Here is a 20,685-nt window from a genome sequence, read left to right as displayed (position 1 = left end):
AGATCTATTTAGCAGATATGCATAGAGGTTTCTACGTACTTCACATACAGTGATATTGATGGTAGCACGTTGTGATGTGGCTGAGCGATATGCAACTCTGTCATCAGGGTACTTGAAGCACATTCTGAGCGTCTGAATACCACGGCTCTCCCTATCGTGCTTATTAGCGGAAGACCATTATACTCATGTGATATGTAGCCTACCATTCCTAGTGTATTATATGTCAATTCCGCCCTAGCCCGATGCAATGGTATGATTCCATAGGTCTGCCCTCATTTTGCCCCCAAAAACAGGCTCTGCGCACTTCCTATCACTATACCTCCCCAAGCAATCATGCTGATACTACCACCCTACATATCTACGACCTTCAGCTTTCTATCTACCCATCTCCCAATTCTTGTGCCACCCTGTGGCCTCGGTAACGCAGGAGAGCCGCAATTCTGTCGCCTCCTTCGGGCGCTTATCGCACGTGGTGCGCTATTTTATGCGGTCACTGTAGCATAGACGACAATACAATATGTTGGCAAGAGCTCAAAGCTCAGTCACTTTGCCGGAGTGGTTAACGGGATCGCCTGCTATTCGTAGCTGCTAGCGGTTGGGCTTTGCCCGCGAGTGTTCGAATCGCTCAGGTGACGCTTTTTGCCTGTCCAAACAGTTCAAGCGCTCAGGGTAGCTCGGATGTCGAGATAGCTCGGCGACGAGGCGCCGTCCCGTGCGCGTCGGTCTCCCTTCCGGTGCTCTCACCCACCCGACCACCATGTCTGAACATCTAAACAGCGAGGAGGAGGACCTCCTTCAGGTATTGCTTAATATCTATCTTGGCGGGGACATACCACTGAAGTTGTAGAGACATACAGTCCGCACTTTCTACCGCCTTCTCTCCTGCCCCATTGCCCCGCCAGTCTGTTGGCCCCGACCCGGCTCCAGAGACTGTCTCACAGCCGGCTAACATCTCTGCACCCGCAGTCCAAGCGCAGGCAGACATCACCGTTGAGCCCGAGTCAGCCGATGACGTTTGGAAGGATGAATACGAGGCGCATGTCGCGGAATGGCGCAGGCGGTCGGCAGAGCAGCGCCAGAAGGCCGAGCAAACGCGCGCAGAGTGGGAGGCCATCCGCGAGAAGGAGCGCAAGGAGGGCAGGCTGCGACAGAGCGACCTGAGCCTGTCCACGCATAGCACCAGCGGGTGGGAGAAGCTCACGGCGGGCAGCGCCACGGCTTCGGTTGCTGGTCGCTCGGACTCGCCCAGCCCGGCAGACGTGAGGGATCTGGTGAGCGGCGAGGGCCAGGGCCGGCATTCAAAAGAGTATATTGAGGTGCGTCATAGTCGTCAGCATGAAACGTGCCGGGTGTTGATGCACGCTCGCGGTGCGCGTTCTCTGCCCCAATAGTCCGCGTTGCCAGGCGAAGCCGGTACGTCCACGTCGACCCCGCCAGAGCACCAACACGAGCACGACCGGTCAGCTTCGCATCCCGTGTCGGAGACGGAGTCGAAGCAGGACAAGTGGGACTCCATGACCTCCTCCATAAACTCCTCCTTCCCGTCCATGTCCTTCCCGTCCGACCCGCACTCACCCATCTCGTCTATACCGCGCAACCTCCCGCCAGCGAACGCGCTCGGTCATCACCACGCGTCCGCGCACGCACACGCCCACGAGCATGGACACGGACACCACCACCCTCATCACCACGAGGAGACGCGAACGGCGACGCTGTCGGTGTTCGACTCGTCGCTGAGCCCGAAGACGCGCGCGCTCGCGCTGCTGTCGAGCGTCGCGATCAACGTGCTGCTCCCATTCGTCAACGGAGTTATGCTGGGCTTTGGCGAGCTCTTTGCGAAGAACGTCGTCATTCAATGGCTGGGCTGGAGGGTGCCCGGGACGGCCAGCGCAGCAAGCTCGAGGGGGTCGGGGAGGGTCGCGCTGGGCAGGCGATAGAAGTTCATCTATAGAGGAACGACGTTGGTTACACGCTAACGCTACATGCTACTAATGTTCACATGATGGTTCCTCATGCGCCGTTCGTCTAATATGACTTCACGCAGCCCGTAAGGGCACTGTCTAAAAAGTTTGGTCTCCGAGATGTCAAGTGAAGATCCGTATGCAACAGGACTGGGTATCGTCCGATGATAGTATACATTCAAAACGGCGTTACATCATCCCATTCAATACGCCCTGTACGACCTCTTCTTGCCTCGCGAGCCAGAGACCAAACGCAGGAGTCCGCAACCATCGCTCATAGAATTCTCGCTGCTTGGAGCTGCTCTTGAATGGCAATGGTGAGCCGTGGGCCTTCAACGACGCGAAGAACGCAGCGTCTTGGAACGCCTTGAGTCTTGCAGGAACGGAGAGATTCGAGCGCGATTCGCTCGGGGTGGGGATGAGCGTTTGGAGATAACGCTGGAGGGGGACGAGCAATGCGTTCGTGCGGGATGTGAGGTGCTGGCGGAGCGCCTCAGACGCTTCCCGCTCTGGAGTAATATGGAACAGAAATGAGTTGGCTCTCTGTAATTGACCGACGAAGACAAGACGCACTGGCTTGTTCCGAACCTCGACAAGCGGTCTCCAGCTGCTTAAGCAAAGTGCGATCTCGGGATGTATAGCGCCTGTGCGTTGACCTCCATCCAGGCGGAGGACCGACCACAAGAGGACCATGCGAGCCATTCTTCTTCTCTTGTGTACTGCGAGGAGAAGCAAAGTTATTGGCTCGATCTATTAGTTAGCGCGGAGCGCATATAGGCTCACGTGGGCTGTCTACCAAGACTTAGCACGTTTGGCCAATGTCTACACGCCTTGTCAAAGAACGGGTTGGTAACGCCAACCAGAAGGCCGGCTTGTGGTGGTCGTGGGTTGACTAAAGCTGTGTGGTCGGCGTCGTGTATAGTGAAAAAGGGTCGAAAGTCTCCAGAGAGGGGTATCTGCGTGGCCCAAAGTGTAACTTAACTTCCCATCGAAGTAGAACCCAAGTAAAGCTGGACTTACCGGGCGCAGAAGATCCCGGAGCCACCAGACTGCCCTGCTACTCATGGAGGGCGAAGGCCCAAAAACTAGGATAGGTTCGCTTAGGACAACGCATTCCCATATTGACCACAGGTTGGAGACAACCGCCTCGAAGAGACCAATTATGGGAGGATCCGGAGGGCATATCGAGGCCAATATCTGCAGCAATCATTCATGTGAGACCCTAATGATATGTAAGGCACTCCACTCACTTGAATATCAGTCTCTCTGGTGCGACCGGGCGCCAGGGCAGACATAGCCTGCTGTGTCTCAATAGCCTGCGGCAGTTCCACATGGAGTACGGCCCCAAGGAATCCAAATTCAAGAGCAGTCCCCGGTATCGGGTCTGGCCTTCTTTTCCATCTGCATCAGGTTTACCGTGTAAAAGGGTACAGTAAGGCGGATGTTCACACACCAATTAGCGATATTATGACACGCCGCTTCCAGCATGGGCCCGCCATGGCTCATGAAAGACGGCGCAAGTTTACAGACTAGGGTATCAAACAACGAGGGGTATGCAAGATGTGACAAAATCACTATTGACGTCTGTATGCCGGTTGAGCTAGGGCTAAGTGACCGATGCGCTGGGCTGACCTGCTGATATCCACGCTTGGACAAAGCATCTTTCGTCCGCGTGAAGCATGAGAAACCGTATATGAAGCCATCCACTGTCGTCGGCCGGACAGCATCGACGTCCCAGTTCTCTCCTTCCACAAGCCCCCGCGATCGAATTCGGAAAGAGTGCGTCTGTGAACCCTCTTCGAACTGCGAAGAATCCGGGAATGACGAGAAGGCACTATCGGGGAGGAAAGCTCAGTTGATAATATGTCGCAGAAGAATCAGCCTACTAACATATTCTGGGCTTCTGCATGCGTCAACCGCAGTGGCGGGTATATGCTCGTAATCTTGGGGCCTACTTCGAGGTCGAAGTTCACTGCAGTTCCGCATGATTAACCTTCAGTCCATACACCCAGCATTCATGAGGAGGACACAAACCCGTTATCAGGCTCATGATCCATCGTCTCAGCTTTGCAATCTTCTCTGTGCCCATAGAGAGCCCGTCCAAGCTGAGCTGCGTCCTATGCGCTGCTCTTGGTATCCTTGGCAGGGTCTTCGACCGCGACATCCGTCTGCGAGCCAATGGGTTTGGGCTACTGTCCGTGTCCGGTAGCGGCCTGTTGGCGAGTGTCGGCGAAGACGACGACTTGAGCTGCCCGGCGATCATACCCAAGCCAGAAGAGATCCCAAGTCCTATTGGAGCTTGCGTTACGGCACCGCTCGAACTGCGCGCAAGTGGCCGCGCAGGGAAGTTGGGCGTCGGCGACTGGGGTATCGAGAGGTCCGTGAGGCCGATGTCGGCCTCGGCTAGCTCGTTCTCCATCGTCATCACTGGGGGTAGGGCGTAGACGGTCATGAAGCAGTCACCAGCAACAGCAGTATAGTATACGTGGTGCGAGGACAACCAAGCTGGAACAAGGCGGAAGTGGGGTACAAGTATGAGAACGCCAATGGACAGCCTGACAGGTGCCCCGCACACGTGTGGCACGCGACGTTCTATGCGTTCCTCCGTCTCCACATCTTTGCTTCTTGCCACCATCACCCGCTTGCCGAAAAGCCTCGCTACCTTCGTCCTCGACGCGTACGGGCGGCCTACAGAAACAGCAGATCACCGACCTTTCCGTAACCGTTTGCGTGCAGAATGCCGGGAGCGAACTACATGGGAGGGAAGAGGTACGCCTGTCCCTCGCCTCGCGAACCTGCCTGGACGAGCCGCATCGCCCATCTCATGCACCCTATCCTATGTTGTATACTCGCCGCTCCTCCACCGATGGTGCACATATGCAAACAGGAACGCGGCTCGCGCGCGAGTCAGGGACGCAGAGGGGAAGGTGCAGCGATCGCACTTTGGCAAGAAACGCTTCGAGGTCCTCCGGGCAGGCTTAAGCAAAAGCGGAGCCCCGAAGACAAGCTTGGCGCGAGAGCTTCGACCGGGGCCGCCAGAAATATCACTCGCGCATGCAAGGCGGACGCAGGGTGGGTCGGCGGAGGGGCGCGGGTATGCGCAGGAAGGGAACTGGTCGGGGTTGCGGTCACCGCTAACAAGCCCAGAATTCCGTCGTCGATCGTCTCCGGCAAAGTCGGCTTCCGGCCGCTCGAGGATATTGGCTGTCCTCGATGCGGATGATCGTACGTACCTCTCCATTCTATTGTTGTGCCGAGCCATAGATTGCTCTTCAGCTGCTATGCGGCGCGCTCAAGTTCAAAAGATACTCGAGATGCCGGACTTACTGGGGCTTTCCCGAACCACGAAGACGCGGACACCGCCGTGCAGTAGTCCACAGGACGAACCTCGCACACCCCCCAGACGCGTTCGTGAGCAGGATGCTCATGACAAGGTCAGCTCACTTTTCCTCATGAAATCGTTTGCCAGGGTGAGAATGCGTGTTTGGTCCCTAGGTTTCATCACAGATGCCCGCAATGCACCGTTCCTCCCCACCCACCTTCGCATCGTCTCCTCGCATGAAACAGGGCGGCTTTCGACAGTCTCTTCGCTCGCCAACTGGATCGTTGATATGCATAGCTGTATCCTCATCAGAACATTCGTCGAAGCCATTCAAAGGTGTTGATTCTGTCTTTGTCCCGATGTGCCTCGATAGCACTCCCCCACCGGTTGCTGATGACTCTGGCTACGCTGAGTACTGGTCCGGCGTTGAGCCTGAATATGAACCCGCTCGTGTTCCGTTCTACGCTCTGTTAGCGGACAGGTGCCTGCCTACCTCCCCGTCTGGGGACTCGTCATCCCCGTCCATGGTACCGCTCAGGGCTCGCTCTAGCAGTCTCATGAGCCTTCCTATTTTCGCCACGCTATCTCGTACTTCGTCGCCACATGGAATCACTCGCTCGTTCTTCATGTCTAGTCCCTCACATCTTGACCTGCCTGTTCCCCTAGCTGCGGCCCAGTTCATCTCTGACATGCCCAGCCCTGACCACGTTCCGGAGCCCCTAGATCCATCACCTTTACCTCCATCGGACATTTCTGGCTATTCCTGGTCTAGAATCGCAACTCGCCCACAGAACTCTTACGATATCTCGCAGGCCAGCTTCTCCTTGTCTTCTAACCCTACAGAACCTGGCGATACAGAAGACCGTACGTTTCCCGACGAAGGCACACCCGACGTGCGCGAGACTTCTTGTGGGGGCTCTATCTATTCGTTTCTGGGTGATTCTCAGGACTACATGTCTCAAGACACACCTCGATCTCCTAATGACGAAGACCGGTGGGATACAATCTGCCTCGAAGATGTCTTAGGCAATCTATTCGAAGACGCTGACCCTTGGAATGAACTCGGTCGAGTTCTTGGCCTGTCTCTCTCCCCAGATGAGCCGACTCCCGATATTGAAGATACACTGGCTATGTTGGGCGCATGCGGTCGAAGAGGTGTTGGTTTCACGGTGTCCGAACGTCTCCCCATTCCGTGGGACCTACCAACTTCGCAAACACTCGTAGGGTCGTGCGACGACGATTTCACTAATGGTCGATCTAGCATCATCTCTAGCACCGTCATCTCAAGTCCTTCAGGTCCTGAATATTCTGCAAACTACCGTTCCTGCGGACTCAGTGAACGATCTCCGCTGTTGTATCCTGGCGCCGACCCGGGGATAGAGGAAACGGAGATAGTGTCTGCAATTTCGGCCGAGGTCAACGAGGAGTGCGGAAGTTGTTCACCTCCGCGACGGTCACCAGCGGCTTCAAGAGGAGACTCGGAACGCCAGTTCTTAGTGAAGTCCACGGAAGATCAGTATGAATGCGTTCCAAACCTTAAAGAGGTATGTGACATACTTATTACGTTGTTCACCACTTTAGCTACATTTAGCAGAATGCAACTTGCTGCAAGCCTTCAGAGGCCTGCGGAAATCTTGATCACGTCACAGAACATACCGGTGCAAATTCGGGAAGCCATGGTAAACAAGAGTTGGATGGGGGCGGAGGCGGAAATGAACCAGAACCTATTATCGATGGCCCCTCACTATTCTACGATGAGGATTGTGTGTGTTCAGAAGAAGAGTGATACTACATACCTGGGTTCCGTGGACAGTATAATTGCATTTGGGTTTGAAGCTCTTAGAACGAGACCGACTCAGACGAATGTCCGGCATGGGATTGGCTGGGCGCCTGAGCGCCCTATCCCGGGCCGGTACGCCGGGGAAAGGAGACCGGTCACGGGAGAGACGCGGTCACAGCCTCGGGTCTGCGGGCGTCTGTCTGGGACCTGATCCGGCGATCAGAAAAGCGGAAACACATGCACTGAACCTGCCCCGCGCCGACAAAAGCCCTCGTCCCCTGCGTTATCCCTTTCCTCTCATTCGTCCCCTTTTCCCCGCACTTTCGTCCGGTGCTGTAGCTGCCTGTTCTGTTTCCTGTATAGCCTGGTCGCCGGCCAAGATGTCGAAGGAGCTCAAGACGTTCTCTCGCGAGGATGTCGCGAAGGTACGTGCCATGGTCCAGCTGTAGCCCAACGTGTTTCTCGCTAAGCATTCGTCACTCTCGAAATAGCATAATAAGCCCGATGACCTCGTGAGTGCACTTAACTCAGAAAGATTCACGGACATCGTACTCACTGTACCTCGCAGTGGATCATCGTCGACGCGAAGGTCTACGATGTGACCAAGTTCCAAGGTCTCCATCCTGGTGGTATCTCCGTCTTCCAAGAGGCAGACATCGGTGCGTCCTCCAAATGCAAGCAGGTGTACCGTCGCTGACCGCGTGCTCGAGCAGCTGGACAGGATGCAACGGAGGCATTCTACGGCCTGCACCGTCACGAGGTCCTGGAACGTCCCCAGTACAAGCGTCTGCAGATTGGCGTCATCCAAGGCGAGAAGAGCGTCATTTACAGCCAGATACCTGGCGAGCTCAGCAAGATCCCCTACGCCGAGCCCCTTGGCCTTTTGAAGGAGTACCACAGCCCGTACTATACCGAGGTCGGTCTCGGCAAGTGCTGAGAAGACGCTGGAGACGCTGACGCCGGAGATCTAGAGTCACAGGAAGTTCTTGCACGCTATCCGCAAGTTCAATGATGAGGTCATCACCCCTGATGCGCTTGTGAGTAGCTTTATTGTCAAACATTGAGTGGTGTTTTCTGATATTAGTGACAGGCTAGAGAAGAGGATGGAAAGCGGCCCAGTAGCAGTGTTATCAACCAGATGGCGTAAGTCCAAGTTCGTCGGCGTGTGACCCCGCCTCACTGACGTTGTTACAGTGAAAATGGTATCCTTGCTATGAATATGGGTCCTGGCAAGCACTTGGAGGGCCGTACACTGCTTGGTGGTCTCATCAAGCCCGGGGAAGTACGCAACCTCCTTTCTTGTGTACATGCAGATCTCCGCGCTAACACTTGCGCTACGACAGTTCGATCGCTTCCACGAGCTCATACTTATGCAGGAGCTCGTCCGGCATGGAATGCGTGGTTACCGTGATGGCCAGAACTCCGGTGCCACTATCGGCCTCCCTCCTGTCATTCACTTCGGGCGTCCGGAACTCCGCGACCGCATTGTTGACGAGGTCCTCTCTGGTCGGAAGTTCATCTCGCTCGCCATCACAGAGGCCTTTGCTGGTTCCGACGTAGCCGGCCTCAAGACGACAGCGAAGAAGACTCCCGATGGCAAGCACTGGATCATCAACGGTACGAAGAAGTGGATTACGAACGGTACCTTCTCCGACTACTTCACCGTCGGCTGCAAAACCGACAAGGGCCTCACTGTCATCCTTGTCGAGCGCCAGGACGGCGTCGAGACCAAGGCCATCAAGACCTCTTACTCGTCCACGGCCGGCACAGCGTACATCACGTTCGAGAACATCAAGGTGCCTGTGGAGAATACACTCGGGCCGGAAGGCGGAGGCATCTTCGTCATCCTCTCGAACTTCAACCACGAGCGCTGGGCGATGTGCTGCGGGGCCTCGCGGAACATGCGGCTCATCGTCGAGGAATGCCTCAAGTGGGTGAACCAGCGCAAGGCGTTCGGGAAGCCGTTGCACGCGCAGCCGGTCATCCGCGCCAAACTCGCGAACATGATTGCGAAGAGCGAGGCCGCGCAACACTGGCTCGAGAGCATCACGTTCCAGATGCAGCACATGGACTACAAGCAGCAGGCGCAGCTGCTCGCGGGGTGAGTGCCGGGCGCTTTCTTTGGGGGGCCTGAAGGAAGACGATTGCTGACGCCGACACGGACGCGTTACGACCCGAACAGACCGATCGCACTCCTGAAGATGTACATCACGCGCTCTTCGCAGGAAGTCGCCCGGGACGCCGTGCAGGTGTTTGGCGGTCGTGGTATTACGAAGACGGGTATGGGCAAGCTCATCGAGCACGTACGTCTCTTGCGCTTCTATCACCGTTATGTAAGCGCTCATGTTCCACGATTGCTGTATAGTACCACAGAACCGTGCCGTTCGACGCGGTACTTGGTGGAGGTAAGCGATCTATTTCCTCCTTCAGTTCATCGATGTGGACGACTGACGCTGAGAATGCGCTTGTCATGAACAGCGGAAGACGTCTTGGGCGACTTGGGTGTACGTCAGGCGATCAAGGCATTGCCGAAGAACGCCAAGCTATAATTACAGGATTGTCGGCTTTGACGCGGTGGATTCCCTTGCTTGCACGTTACTGTATACCAGTGTATTCTACTACGACTTAGCATTATTGGGCAGTCTCGACAATTACACCATATCCGCACGACGACGTAGCTTCCCCGTATATTCCGGCCTCCGACATGCCGGAATCTCGAGGTTCCTGAGCGTCGCTTTAGAGTTGGACGCTGTACAGATCACGTCGGATCTCAAAGTCGCCGAACGGAGGCAATAATAGGAGGCACAGGACCTCCCGTAGCCAGGTCACCGACTCCAGGCTTCCGTAGGCGCTTTCCGTGGAAAGAGTCGCGCACATAGCGGAACAGCTGTCGGTGCTGACTCAGCAGAGGCGCCAAAGAAGCCCAAACAACGGCACGCCACCCGCGCCTATGCGCGTCGTTTTGTCTGCCGAGCCTCCAACCAGTTCCTAAACCCGTCCTTCTTCTCCTTCCACCACCACCTCCCCAACATCCGACAACCTCTCCTCGGCCTCCCCTCGGACTTCTCGCGACCTCCTGTACGCACCGCCACCTTCGGCTTCACTGGAGACACGCGTGTCTCCACACTCTACGCAGTGAATCTTGATTGAAGGGGGTCAGTAGAGGCTAAAGCGTACTGTCTTGCACAGCACACCTGTAACAATACTTGTAAGAAGCCTGTCATCCTCTGCTGGGTGCATTCGGTTCGTTCCTTGTACCGTGTATCTGACCAGTTTCCCGCATCCTGTCGCATTCTGCTGCCTGTCATCCGTCGGTACTCACACCCACACCCGCCTGTCATTGTACACCACACTGCACCAGAACGAAGACATTTGTTCCGCCCCATCCTGCATTACGTTTTCGGCTGCCTTCCGCGTCAGTCATCGCAAACGCGACTATAACAGCGCCCATACAAGCATTCTTTGAGTCAGAATCAGGCACGCAACAATGCCTCCTGCAGATGACGATTTCGACATTTACGGCGAGGACGACGGATTCAACAACGTGAAAGTCGATGACGAGGTAAGTCCCACATCCTTCGTTCGGAGGAGGCGGTTGTCAGATGTATGGGGCTGAGGCATTTGACTGACCGTCTTCTTGTCGCCGGTCAGAACCAAGAAGATTTCCAGATTGAGTCCGAAGAAAAGCCTTCTTCTGAGGCGGCCACGCACTCGCCCGTCGTCGGCGAGAAGCGGCTACGGGAAGAAGACGAGCCGGAGCATCGACGCGACGGGCCGAACGACGGCGGCGCGCCAGGCTACAAATCCGAATCTTCGCCTGCCCCCGGACAGAACGGCAACAATGCACATAGTGGCCAGACGAACAGCAGCAACGCCAACGCTGCCGGATCCGGGGTGGGTGGCGCTGGTTCGGGGCAGCACGACGCGCTGTACATTGGGGATCTGCAATGGGTCTGTATTCTTGTGTTCTTTTCTAGTCATGTATGCCGTATCTCTGAGACGATCTTTATATGTGACGCACATCTCCATGTGCCGTTGTGTTGCCTCTCTTTTCTTTTCACAGTGGACGACTGATGAGGATCTGCGGCAAGTCGCGCACAGCCTTGGGGTCAACATTGACCACAAGGACATCACCTTCTCGGAGCATAAGGTGAACGGGAAGAGCAAAGGGTAAGTTTGCTGAGTCGTTGAAGTGATTATATGCGTAATTGCATGAGCTTCTGATCATCCTTTGTCTAGTGTCGCATATGTCGAGTGCCACAACCCGGAAAATGCCACCATCCTCAAGAACTGGTTTGATAATAAGTAGGATCTTCAAGTTGACTTGGTCAGCCTGAAAGCCTACTGACGGCATTCTGTGCCACAGCGACTTCCAAAACCGACGAGCTTCGGCAAACTACACAACTTCAGTAAACGGCAACCCGTTCCGGACGCTCCCCAAAGGTACGTCAATCCCCTTTCGTACCCTACGCATCTCGCCTGCCATCCCCCTCATCAAACGCATTCAAACCAATGGTGACATGAAACGTCGGCGCACAGAACCCCCTCCGCGCGAACAGCGGCAGCCATACAACAACGTGCAAGGCGGGAACATGGGCCGCGGCGGTGGAAACTTCCGCGGAGGCATGGCCGGCAACGCAGGTGGCATAAACAACATGATGAACCAGCCCATCCGCGGCGGAATGGTAGGCGGCGGCATGCGCGGAGGAATGCCCAACATGATGAATAACTTCGGCATGGGTGGCTTCGGCATGGGCGGATTCGTCGGGAATGCCATGGCTGGCGGTGCCGGCTTTGGTGGGGGACGGGGTGGGATGATCCCACAAGGCCCTCGAGGCGGCGGGTTGATGGGTGGGGGAGGAAACTTCGGCGGGGGACGGGGAGGAGGCATGATGGGCGGAATGGGTACGGCAGCTTGAGTTTCGTTCTCTTGTTACGGACGTGGATTGTTGACTCGCGCTTTCTCTCCGCTCTCTGCGACTGTGTTTTCTTGTAGGGATGGGCGGCATGATGCCTATGGCTGGTCGTGGCGGCTTTGCTGGCGTCCAGGGCCACTTCAACCCCGCATTCATGCAGAGCGGGGGTGGCGGCGGCGGCGGCGGCGGCCAATTTGGGCAAGACGGCCCGCGGAAGAGGTTCAAGATGGAGGAGAGCGGGTGAACGCACGTGGCACGGGTATCTTTCTCTGTCGGTGTCAATCTCGTTGCTCGCTTCCTTCGCTCTGAACGGTACGCATACGTGAGCCATTCATATCGTACAACCCCTCGAGCTCCCCTCGTCTATATACCTTCACTTAATCGGTCATACACCATCGCTCACGTATCACTAGTATGATGGACAAAGCCCAAACTCGCCGCCGTCCGTCGTCCGACCTTCCATCACCCATCGTGTCTTCTTGCACTTCGTCTGTTCCCCATGGCGATTCGTCACAATGTCCTGCTATCGCGTTGTCATATTTCATGTAGTATACGTCTCCTATCGGATCTCTCGTCAACGCGTCTCGCATTACATCCTCGATCGGGAAATCGGCGATGCCGGATACGGAATAGTGGATGAGCACGAGATGTTGTCACGAGGATCATCGCAGGTATCTAGCATGCGTATGAATTGATATGAATCGAGACTTGCAATCGAATTGCACAACAGGGCATAGAAAGGCCGATATCTAGGTAGAGTTCACCACGACTTGTCAGTCGTGTGATCAATGTGGATAAAGCCACGACGATCCCGCACCCGAGGCGAACGTCACGGTGGTCTGCTAAAGGTTGTTCGCAAGCCCCCAAATAACCTAAGACCAATAGACGCTTCTTGTCAATAGCTCAATCACTTCTTTCAATTTATCCTCGAGGAGGTGTCCCTGCAGAGGGCGCTGAGTACAAAGGACCGTTTTGAGCCGCAAGTACCCAAGTGCCACGACGGCCAATTGCCGTTTCAGTGAGTCAAGGTGGCAGTGCGCAAACAGAGCCAAACAGTCCTCCTGCAGTCCAAGGAAGGCGCTGGTCCAACTCTCAGCCAGACATCCATCCATCTATCTATCTTGCTTCTTTCCTCCACCAGGCTGTGTTCCTTGTCCTAGACTTTTTTCCTCAATCTCCTGCATTCTGCCCTCTCTGCGAGCCCACAACCACCCTCTTACCGCGTCTGACTAGGAAACCACCCGCCATGACCAGCTGGCAGGCGCTCATGGCCCTTAGTGCCACGCACACCCAGCAGACAAAGGAGGCTGTCGAATCCCAGCTCGCCGAACGACAACGACGGGAGGCCCAGAAACGCAAGGAGATTGAGGAGAAGGAGAAGCGGGAGCGGGAGCTCGAGGCCAAGCTCCGTATCAAACGCCTCGAGGAGCAGAAGAGGGAGCAGGAGCGTGCCGAACGCCTGGAACGGGAACGGCAGGCGAAGGAGCGGGAGATGCAGCGGAGACTAGAGCAGGAGCGCGACGCCTTGCTCTATGGGCCAAAGAAGGCGAAGGACAAGCACGGCTACCCCGTCTCGGGGGCGGGCAGGCGCAGACCTTCGGACGACGACGAACCCGGCCCTTCCAACGTTCTCACGCGCGAGGAGAAGCGACGGCGGGCACTGGAGAGGGAGCTGGGTCTCAGTCGGAGCTCGGCAAAACGGACGTCGGGTGGGATTGCGACCAGGAAGCCCGGCAGGCGACTGCCTGGGGGTGCGGTGGATAGCGTTGGGACGATTTCCTCCTCCTCGTCGCAGACTTCCCCAGGCAAGGCGCAGTCGACGAAGGAGCGTCTCAAGTCCGAGCCGGCGATGCTAATCAAGCTGAACCAAAACAAACGCGATACGAGGACTATCGACGAGATCATGACCGACCGCGCAAAGATGCGGCAGGGCAAGGTTCTCGATGGCGAGTCCGCAAAGGAGTTCAACGATTGGTTCGGCAAGGCGAAGAAAGACCCTCCGAAGAAGGCGTCCGTCCCTGCCACATCTTCTTCCACGTCTCGAGCTAACACGCCTGCTGTCGCTGCGAGTGGTTCTGCATCGCCTCGCCCTCTTTCCTCTGCACCTGTCAAGCCCATCCCCAAGTCCACCCCTGCTTCCAAGTCCAGTGCTGCGGCGTTTGCGAAGGTCGGCAGCGCGACAAAGCCTCCCGTGTCCAAAGCAGCGAGCGCCAAGCCTGCTGCAGGCGTTTCTCGCATGCCGCCTCCTTCCCACAAGACGCCTTTGTCAGCTCCGGCCGCCCGACCCACCCCGAAGAAACGTCGGTCGCCGTCGTCCAGCGTCTCACCGCCCCCTGCTAAGCGGCGCCCCGCCCCTGGTGGTTCCCGCCGCGGCGATGAGGATGATGTCGATATCAGCAGTCAGATCTGGAAGATCTTCGGAAAGGACCGCTCTTCTTACATCGAGCGTGACGTCTTCAGCGACGACGAGGACATGGAGGCGGATGCGTTTGATGTCGAGCGGGAGGAGGCACGAAGGTTTGTCCTGCATGCCATCTATTCCGCATCACTGTGCGCTGACGCGCTGGAAACCTTCGTAGCGCTCGGATTGCGAAGAAGGAAGACGAGCTCGCAATGGAACAGGAGAGGCGTCACGAGGAAGAGAAGAGGAGGAAGAGGAAGGAGAAGGAGAAGCGCGGCAACTACTGAACGCCTCTCCGCGATTATTACTAGTGGGTGTAATTCGAACCCTGCTTCTGGTGCTGATAGGACTCCCCATCCTGACTCGAAAGCCGTACTACACTACCTACCACGCTATAACGTTGTTCCCCTTGACCATTGAATCGTCATGTCTCGTCAATTTCATTATTCCCTGTCATACATATCCGTCCACCTCATCCTGTACTTTCGCATGTCGTGCTACACATCGCTTCGTCGTTTGTTCATCCTCCAAGTACTATTTGCTGATCTCACCTGTCTCCACACGTATTACATGCATACATGCGCACCGCATTGCGCCGATTCCGAGGCTCCCAACTTCGATTACAATTACCACTGTAGACGTTAGGCATTCAAGCTCAAGGCTTCCATACAGACATCATCGCGCTTGTACTCTAAATGATCCTCGTTTTGTGCAACCTGTCTATCCTCACGTCTGCGGCACGGTCTCGTGGAGTGAGGCTGTATCGTATATTCACCGGCCCCTATGATGCCGGCCCAAGGGGCCTGAAGGTATGTGGTTGACGGTCGTACTAGGAAGGTGGAACTTCTCCTTGCGACCCCCAGCCTTGTTCTTCGGCTGGCAGGGAGCTAACGCACTGGGATTGAATTGTCGCTTTGGCTGTCAGAGTCCTGCGATCGAACAGCCCCGTACGCCATGTGTTCGTCTTCCATCGTTAGTTGGCACGAGGCGAAGGCTGACGGTCAAGCCGAAGCCACACACCTCTACGTGCTATTCCTGTGGCGCCGCGGACACCCCCGAGAGCATCCGGGACCTGTCAGGGTACACACATCGGGCATAACTCAGTATGGTGCTCTGACCGATGCCAAGCAGACCAGAGATATGCTCGTTCTTCGAAGGGGCTTGGTGGACGACAAGGAGAGACCTTCTCGTACGTGTCATGTCTTGCAGACAATATGCTCGAGCCCGAGATCTGAGATCTGAGAGATCGTGGCCTGTCCAACATAGAGAAGTGGTCTTTGGATTCAGCCCCTTCTATGTAATAGCTCTCCAATGGATCCGCCTGCTTGTCCTCTGGAAATCTGAGCAGGGGGTCTGCACAGCAACCTATACCCTGTGGCGAGAGCGAACCAATGTATGATACTACATACCATCTGTGTGAGGTCGACAGGCCCCACGCAAGCCTAGCGCTGAGCGGGGACTGCACGTGCGGCTGAACGGCAGAGATAGCCTACCTATGCACGGGCTTGAATCCTCGACCAAACCGTCACTGATACTGCACTCGAGGCCGCGAGAGAAGATAGCTACTTGGCCCAACCGTTCCGCCATGGCAAAGCAGAAGGGAGACAATGTTGATGAGATCGGAGATCGCGAAGCGGTACTAGGATGGGAGAGTGGGAGCGACGGCGCGCCCTGATGCCGCCGGACATTTCAATTCTGAGCCCGCTGTGGCTCGAATTGATTGATGACCATGGCCCTACCGATTGCAGCTCACCAGGTCTCTCAGGCCTCGACCACTGTGTTCCTTGACATACGGGCTGTGTATGGCATAGGCTTGCAGCTGCAATTACCCGTCGCCGTCATCTTCTACTAGGACGCTCGCACCCCACTCGCCCTCGTCCCCCAACAGCGCGGTCGGAGCTCTGTCGCACATAGCCAGGGTACTCGCCTCTAGTCCACATCTCACAGCCTGGTTTGTTCCGTCCTACGACTTGACCCGGACGGCGCCCTCGCTCAACGGACCTCTCAAGGACGAGGCTATATAGCCTCAGTTCCTGCGCTCCCTCTCCTCACTTATGATCCTCTGGTCCTGACACTCACACGACCGTACCTGATCCACTGTCGAGATGGTCAAGATTGGCTCCCGCTCCTCTCGTCGTCGCTCGACCCCCCAGAGCATTCCGCCCTCGATACCTCCGAAGCGTGCCCTCCTCATCGGTATCAACTACACTGGTGCCGACAAGGACTCGGATTACGGCCCTTTGCACCGAGCACAGGATGACGCGAAGGAGTTCAAGGACCTCCTCATCAGTATGTGATTGCTCCGCATATCCCCCCTCCACTGTCGTCTGAGTGGTGGTGTACAGGCAGATATGAGTACCAGCCGGGAAACATAGTCCTGATGCTGGATAGCGAGAGCGTCGCCCCCTCCCTCCGACCCACACGAGCAAACATCGTTAGTCCTTCCCAATGCATCACGCATTCATCGTACGTCGTATTGACAGGCTCGCCCATAGCTCCGGGAGATTGGTGAGCTGGTGAAGGATGCACAAGACGGGAGCCGGTTTGTCTTCTTCTGTACGTCTCTTTACTTGCGTCTTCACATCGCGTCGCTTCCCTCTCTCCTCTCTCTCCTCCTTTCTCGTCCGAAACATCATGCCCTTGCCTGCTTGCATCCATCGGCCTTCGCTCCCTCTGCGATTCGGATCCCCCTTCCTGGATTGCCAAGCGCATTACACTGCCACATTCCCCGTCCTTCATTCGTATCTCAGCGGCTGTCTCTGTACCGGCACGGCGACTCACGAACACATTGACAGATTCCGGACACTCCGGCCAGGTAGAAAGTCCTGACAGGCAAGAGGAAGACGATGGGTTCGACGAGTGTGAGCGCTTCCCCATAAGATATCTGGAAAACGCGATTGAGCGTTGACGATCGTCCGTCCGCCTGCAGTCATAGTTCCCGTCGATCATGACAAGATCCGGGTGAACCTAACCCAAGACGAGAACGGCAACGTGCCGCACCGTGAAGAGGTGAAGAAGCGCATGATCATCGACAACAAGCTTCGCAAGATGCTCGTGGACGCCCTCCCTATCGGCGCTCACCTGACCGCGATCTTCGACTCGTGCCATTCGGGCACGTTGCTCGACCTGGACCACTATCTGTGCAACAACGTCTACAACCCTCGGATGATGACCGGGTATCGGAGGTACAAGACGATGTGGCAGAACGTCCGCAGGAAGGACGGGCAACGTGAGTGCCATGCCGCAGGCAGAGCTCAGCTCGCGTGATAGGGTTGTGTCCGGATACTCATTCGTCGCGACGTCTTATGTAGGAATGAGCGAGGCTGGCGTCAAAGTTATCACCAAGAAGCAGCGGCATCCAGATAGCAGAGAGCGTATCAGCGCTCCCTCGTCCCCGCTGAGTAAAGGTGAGGGCTGGCCTATGCTCCTCTCCCCGCGCATTAGACAGTGGGCTGATGCCCCGTCCACAGAGGGCTCGTCTTCGTGCAGCGTCCGGATATACCAGCGCAAGCGGGTCAGCGAGAATGAGATGGAGGTGACGAACACCTCGGTTGGCGTCACCGATATCGACGGCGGCAAGAAGCGCCAGTTCTCCGTCGAGAGCAGGCGCGCGTCGGTCCAGGTTCGGCGTAGCCTGAGCATCGCGCAAATCATAGAGAATAGTGCGCTAGGGCTGTCCATCGATTCACTCGTCGACGACGATGCTGGGCTGCTGGATATGGAGCGCTGCGCGTCGCCCGACTCGTATAGGCTGTGCAATGGGTTTTGCGAGCCAGAGCCAGGGGGGAGTTCTGCCCGGAGTGCTACTGTGGTAAGTCCCACTCGGTCCAAGATTCCTCCACGCGCATTTAGTAATGTCTGCTTTAGATGTCCATATCTTCCTGCCAAGACGCTCAGCTCACGTGGGAGTCGAAGAAAGGGTCGTTCACTCAGGTATAGCGTGTTCATCTCTTAGTGCACGGGCCCTTCTGACATAAGTCATACTGTAGTGGTTAATCTCCATCCTCCGTGAGCTACAACGCATCATTCTCCATGCACGGGCACTAACCTCAGGATTTCCTCACTTCAGGTCGGGAACCTCACCAGCCCATCGGCAGTTTCCTACGGGAACTAACGTAAGTCCATTGGGGCCACTCCACTGTTCAGTAGTCTTACAGAGCCGTATAGCGATAAGATGCACGAACACGCGCAAAGGAAGAACGAATGGAGCCAGAAGCGTAAGGAGAGCTGGAGGCGCAAACACAATGGAGGCATGCCCTCGGAGGACTCCAACACCCTCGCCGGCTCTGACCATGGCGAGTCAGCAGGGGTAGGACCCGAGGCCCAGTATGCCGAGCAATACCTGGACGGCCTTGACTTCGGCAACGTTCCAGCGCCTCAATTGGGTGCTCAGGCTCGAGTCGTACGTTACTTCACTGTTGTTGTGCTTGCTACAGGGCTGATCCGGCCTTCATCAGGATCTCAATCAGCCTATGAACCTATAGCGACGTTGTATGCTCTGCCTTCTCGTCCGTTATTGCTCCTTAATCATTCGTATTCTCTGCGTCATCCGGGACACGGCCATCGTCTACTGTACAACTCACAATGTCTAACGCATACATCCTCTGCATTTATTTGCTAGCATACTTCCTACGCTGGATAGTCTTTGGACTGATCGTCATTCTACTATCCGAGACGCTCTACTTCTTTGTACCAACATCCGCATCCAACCGCACCCCACGCATCAGCATGTTTCATGTATATATACTATTTGTGTCAGATGGAAGGTCATTTCAGCTTAGGTAGCTCGTATTGCCGTACTACCCAAGCGGCCTGAGCGCTATATAGGCCGCGTCCCCATGGACGGGCAACCATGGCCGCACGGCCAGAAATGTTGCGCTTCGTTGGCAATCGGTCCTCAAGCTGCGTCTCCCACTTCTCACTTCTCAGACATGTCCTCTGGCTGACCCACGACTTAACCACGGAGCAGGGAGCCTTGCGGTTCGGGTCAGGGGTGGTTTACTCGTTCGGCGTCGCCAAGTACCCAAACTAGCGGACAATCTACGTCGTACGATCCAACCTCTGACGGTGCTGTGGCACCTCATCGACCGCAACAAGTGCTGGGGATAGATCAGTCCTTTGAACATATGGGCCGGTGGGATGCATGCATGTTGTGAGTTCTTTGTTGCGCGCGACGTTCCCCTCGCACTAACGGCAGCGATTGGGGGCTTCCACCATCGTCGTCAAAAGCTACTGCATCTCTGATTCCGCCGCATCCTCCTGCCCACCTGCAGACGTACTCTCGCGACCTGATCATGCGGCAGAAGGAGCTGTACGCGACGCGCTGGAGGCATGAAACGGATACCGGTCGCCGGTATGCAGGGCTTGTGCTATAGGGTGATCGTCAACTCGGGAGCACCGGAGGCGTCACGCCTCATAGCCCGTCCATGAGAGGGTCGATTCCAGTCCAGAGAGGGGCAGTGACCGGCGAGGTTCCATTTGCACAGGCTCTGCAGACTCTCGACGGAAGCAATCGGTACGAACCGTGCACAGTACGTGATTCCGACGTCCTGCAGGGGGCCGTGGCTGACCAGGGGCCGTTTGCATTTCCAGAGGGGGGTGCTGGATGCCATCTCGAGTTAGAACCACCACCACCACCAAGCCGATGATGCCGAATGAATTTTGCGCCTGCCGTCAAACTCGCCAGGTAAGCGTGTCGTGCACTTCCATGCCCTTGACGTAACATTGAAGCCGTCGAATGTAGTGGGTGGCTGCCTGTGGGAACGGGAACGGAAACTACGTCCAGGGGGCATATGTCTGTGGAGCTATGGTCCGGCCGTCTGAACAGTACGAATCAAATGGGTCACAGCGGTTACGAACATATACGGTCCGTTCCATGTTAGCCAACGTTCCCCGGCAGCGTGCAGTTTACTGAGGCCTCAGGCACTCGTCGGAGATGGGTAGTCAGTGAGATCTAGCTCGGTTCTGTCTACTGAGTTCTTTGTTCGTCTGCTTGGGATTCCTTGGGCTCAAGTCTTCCGAAATTGCACGTCCCTCGGTCCTCGGGACAGCGCTTAATTCCCTCGTATGGAACGAAATTGCTGTTGCCGAGGATAGCCGGACCCGGATATGGTATGTGGACATCTAAACACCCGATTGCTTGAGCCAAAGAACTACCCTTCCACACTGTGTCGATGACTATCAGGGCTCAGTGTCAAAATCGAACCATATAAAGTCGCTGAGAGAAGGAGATATATGTCGCCTTGTTGTACACCAGAAATGGGGCACGCCCATGGGCACGGTGAGTATAGATTCGGGCGGGAACC

At 56.1% G+C, this 20,685-nt stretch overlaps 7 protein-coding genes and 1 non-coding gene across 8 annotated transcripts; 7 read left to right on the top strand and 1 right to left on the bottom strand.

Annotated features, from left to right (window-relative positions):
- The first annotated feature begins 541 nt into the window (after positions 1-541).
- DICSQDRAFT_t39 lies at positions 542-635 on the top strand. Its single transcript has one exon. It is a non-coding gene; the product is annotated as a tRNA-Ser (tRNA).
- Positions 636-727: 92 nt separating this feature from the next.
- DICSQDRAFT_178259 (uncharacterized protein) lies at positions 728-2,010 on the top strand. Its single transcript, XM_007362359.1, has 3 exons — positions 728-799; positions 858-1,316; positions 1,392-2,010. Exons 1-3 carry the CDS (start codon positions 758-760, stop codon positions 1,935-1,937), a joined length of 1,047 nt encoding a protein of 348 aa, XP_007362421.1. The 5' UTR covers positions 728-757; the 3' UTR covers positions 1,938-2,010.
- Positions 2,011-2,150: 140 nt separating this feature from the next.
- Positions 2,151-4,376, bottom strand: DICSQDRAFT_99867 (uncharacterized protein; the record flags this gene model as incomplete). Its single annotated transcript, XM_007362358.1, has 9 exons — positions 3,996-4,376; positions 3,852-3,933; positions 3,594-3,795; positions 3,415-3,545; positions 3,212-3,350; positions 2,982-3,158; positions 2,745-2,917; positions 2,535-2,680; positions 2,151-2,470 (listed from the first exon to the last, which is right to left on the bottom strand). Exons 1-9 carry the CDS (start codon positions 4,222-4,224, stop codon positions 2,151-2,153), a joined length of 1,599 nt encoding a protein of 532 aa, XP_007362420.1. The 5' UTR covers positions 4,225-4,376.
- A 2,983-nt stretch (positions 4,377-7,359) lies between these two features.
- Positions 7,360-9,719, top strand: DICSQDRAFT_133360 (acyl-CoA dehydrogenase). Its single transcript, XM_007362357.1, has 11 exons — positions 7,360-7,488; positions 7,555-7,575; positions 7,632-7,722; positions 7,777-7,979; positions 8,035-8,100; positions 8,154-8,206; positions 8,258-8,345; positions 8,407-9,164; positions 9,246-9,366; positions 9,429-9,468; positions 9,542-9,719. Exons 1-11 carry the CDS (start codon positions 7,444-7,446, stop codon positions 9,610-9,612), a joined length of 1,557 nt encoding a protein of 518 aa, XP_007362419.1. The 5' UTR covers positions 7,360-7,443; the 3' UTR covers positions 9,613-9,719.
- An 831-nt stretch (positions 9,720-10,550) lies between these two features.
- Positions 10,551-12,223, top strand: DICSQDRAFT_166787 (uncharacterized protein; the record flags this gene model as incomplete). The annotated part of the gene is made up of 7 exons (XM_007362356.1): positions 10,551-10,625; positions 10,715-11,014; positions 11,127-11,233; positions 11,303-11,368; positions 11,430-11,506; positions 11,603-11,968; positions 12,060-12,223. The coding sequence occupies 7 exons, from the start codon at positions 10,551-10,553 to the stop codon at positions 12,221-12,223; spliced, it is 1,155 nt and encodes a 384-aa protein (XP_007362418.1).
- Positions 12,224-13,144: 921 nt separating this feature from the next.
- DICSQDRAFT_133358 (uncharacterized protein) lies at positions 13,145-15,096 on the top strand. The gene is made up of 2 exons (XM_007362355.1): positions 13,145-14,496; positions 14,559-15,096. Exons 1-2 carry the CDS (start codon positions 13,226-13,228, stop codon positions 14,665-14,667), a joined length of 1,380 nt encoding a protein of 459 aa, XP_007362417.1. The 5' UTR covers positions 13,145-13,225; the 3' UTR covers positions 14,668-15,096.
- A 1,389-nt stretch (positions 15,097-16,485) lies between these two features.
- Positions 16,486-19,139, top strand: DICSQDRAFT_178254 (peptidase C14; the record flags this gene model as incomplete). Its single annotated transcript, XM_007362354.1, has 12 exons — positions 16,486-16,669; positions 16,726-16,814; positions 16,876-16,936; positions 17,176-17,241; positions 17,310-17,609; positions 17,692-17,787; positions 17,851-18,191; positions 18,248-18,313; positions 18,370-18,388; positions 18,450-18,495; positions 18,548-18,782; positions 18,838-19,139. The coding sequence occupies 12 exons, from the start codon at positions 16,486-16,488 to the stop codon at positions 18,862-18,864; spliced, it is 1,530 nt and encodes a 509-aa protein (XP_007362416.1). The 3' UTR covers positions 18,865-19,139.
- A 380-nt stretch (positions 19,140-19,519) lies between these two features.
- DICSQDRAFT_144378 (uncharacterized protein) lies at positions 19,520-19,755 on the top strand (the record flags this gene model as incomplete). Its single annotated transcript, XM_007362353.1, has 2 exons — positions 19,520-19,532; positions 19,610-19,755. 2 exons carry the CDS (start codon positions 19,520-19,522, stop codon positions 19,753-19,755), a joined length of 159 nt encoding a protein of 52 aa, XP_007362415.1.
- Positions 19,756-20,685: the final 930 nt, after the last annotated feature.

Source organism: Dichomitus squalens (genome assembly GCF_000275845.1).
Source record: "Dichomitus squalens LYAD-421 SS1 unplaced genomic scaffold DICSQscaffold_4, whole genome shotgun sequence".
In the NCBI taxonomy this organism is placed as follows: Eukaryota; Fungi; Basidiomycota; class Agaricomycetes; order Polyporales; family Polyporaceae; genus Dichomitus; species Dichomitus squalens.
This window is presented reverse-complemented; position numbering and strand designations above follow the sequence as displayed.

What these genes read in the sequence shown, in the direction of transcription:
- DICSQDRAFT_178259 (XM_007362359.1), top strand. Translation starts at nt 758, where the DNA reads ATGTCTGAACATCTAAACAGCGAGGAGGAGGACCTCCTTCAG. An exon ending in AGGAGGAGGACCTCCTTCAG is followed by an intron (nt 800 to 857) that starts GTATTGCTTAAT and finishes AGAGACATACAG; the next exon opens with TCCGCACTTTCTACCGCCTT. An exon ending in ATTCAAAAGAGTATATTGAG is followed by an intron (nt 1,317 to 1,391) that starts GTGCGTCATAGT and finishes CTGCCCCAATAG; the next exon opens with TCCGCGTTGCCAGGCGAAGC.
- DICSQDRAFT_133360 (XM_007362357.1), top strand. Translation starts at nt 7,444, where the DNA reads ATGTCGAAGGAGCTCAAGACGTTCTCTCGCGAGGATGTCGCGAAG. An exon ending in CTCGCGAGGATGTCGCGAAG is followed by an intron (nt 7,489 to 7,554) that starts GTACGTGCCATG and finishes CTCTCGAAATAG; the next exon opens with CATAATAAGCCCGATGACCT. An exon ending in CAGGCGCAGCTGCTCGCGGG is followed by an intron (nt 9,165 to 9,245) that starts GTGAGTGCCGGG and finishes CGACCCGAACAG; the next exon opens with ACCGATCGCACTCCTGAAGA.
- DICSQDRAFT_133358 (XM_007362355.1), top strand. Translation starts at nt 13,226, where the DNA reads ATGACCAGCTGGCAGGCGCTCATGGCCCTTAGTGCCACGCACACCCAG. An exon ending in GAGCGGGAGGAGGCACGAAG is followed by an intron (nt 14,497 to 14,558) that starts GTTTGTCCTGCA and finishes AAACCTTCGTAG; the next exon opens with CGCTCGGATTGCGAAGAAGG.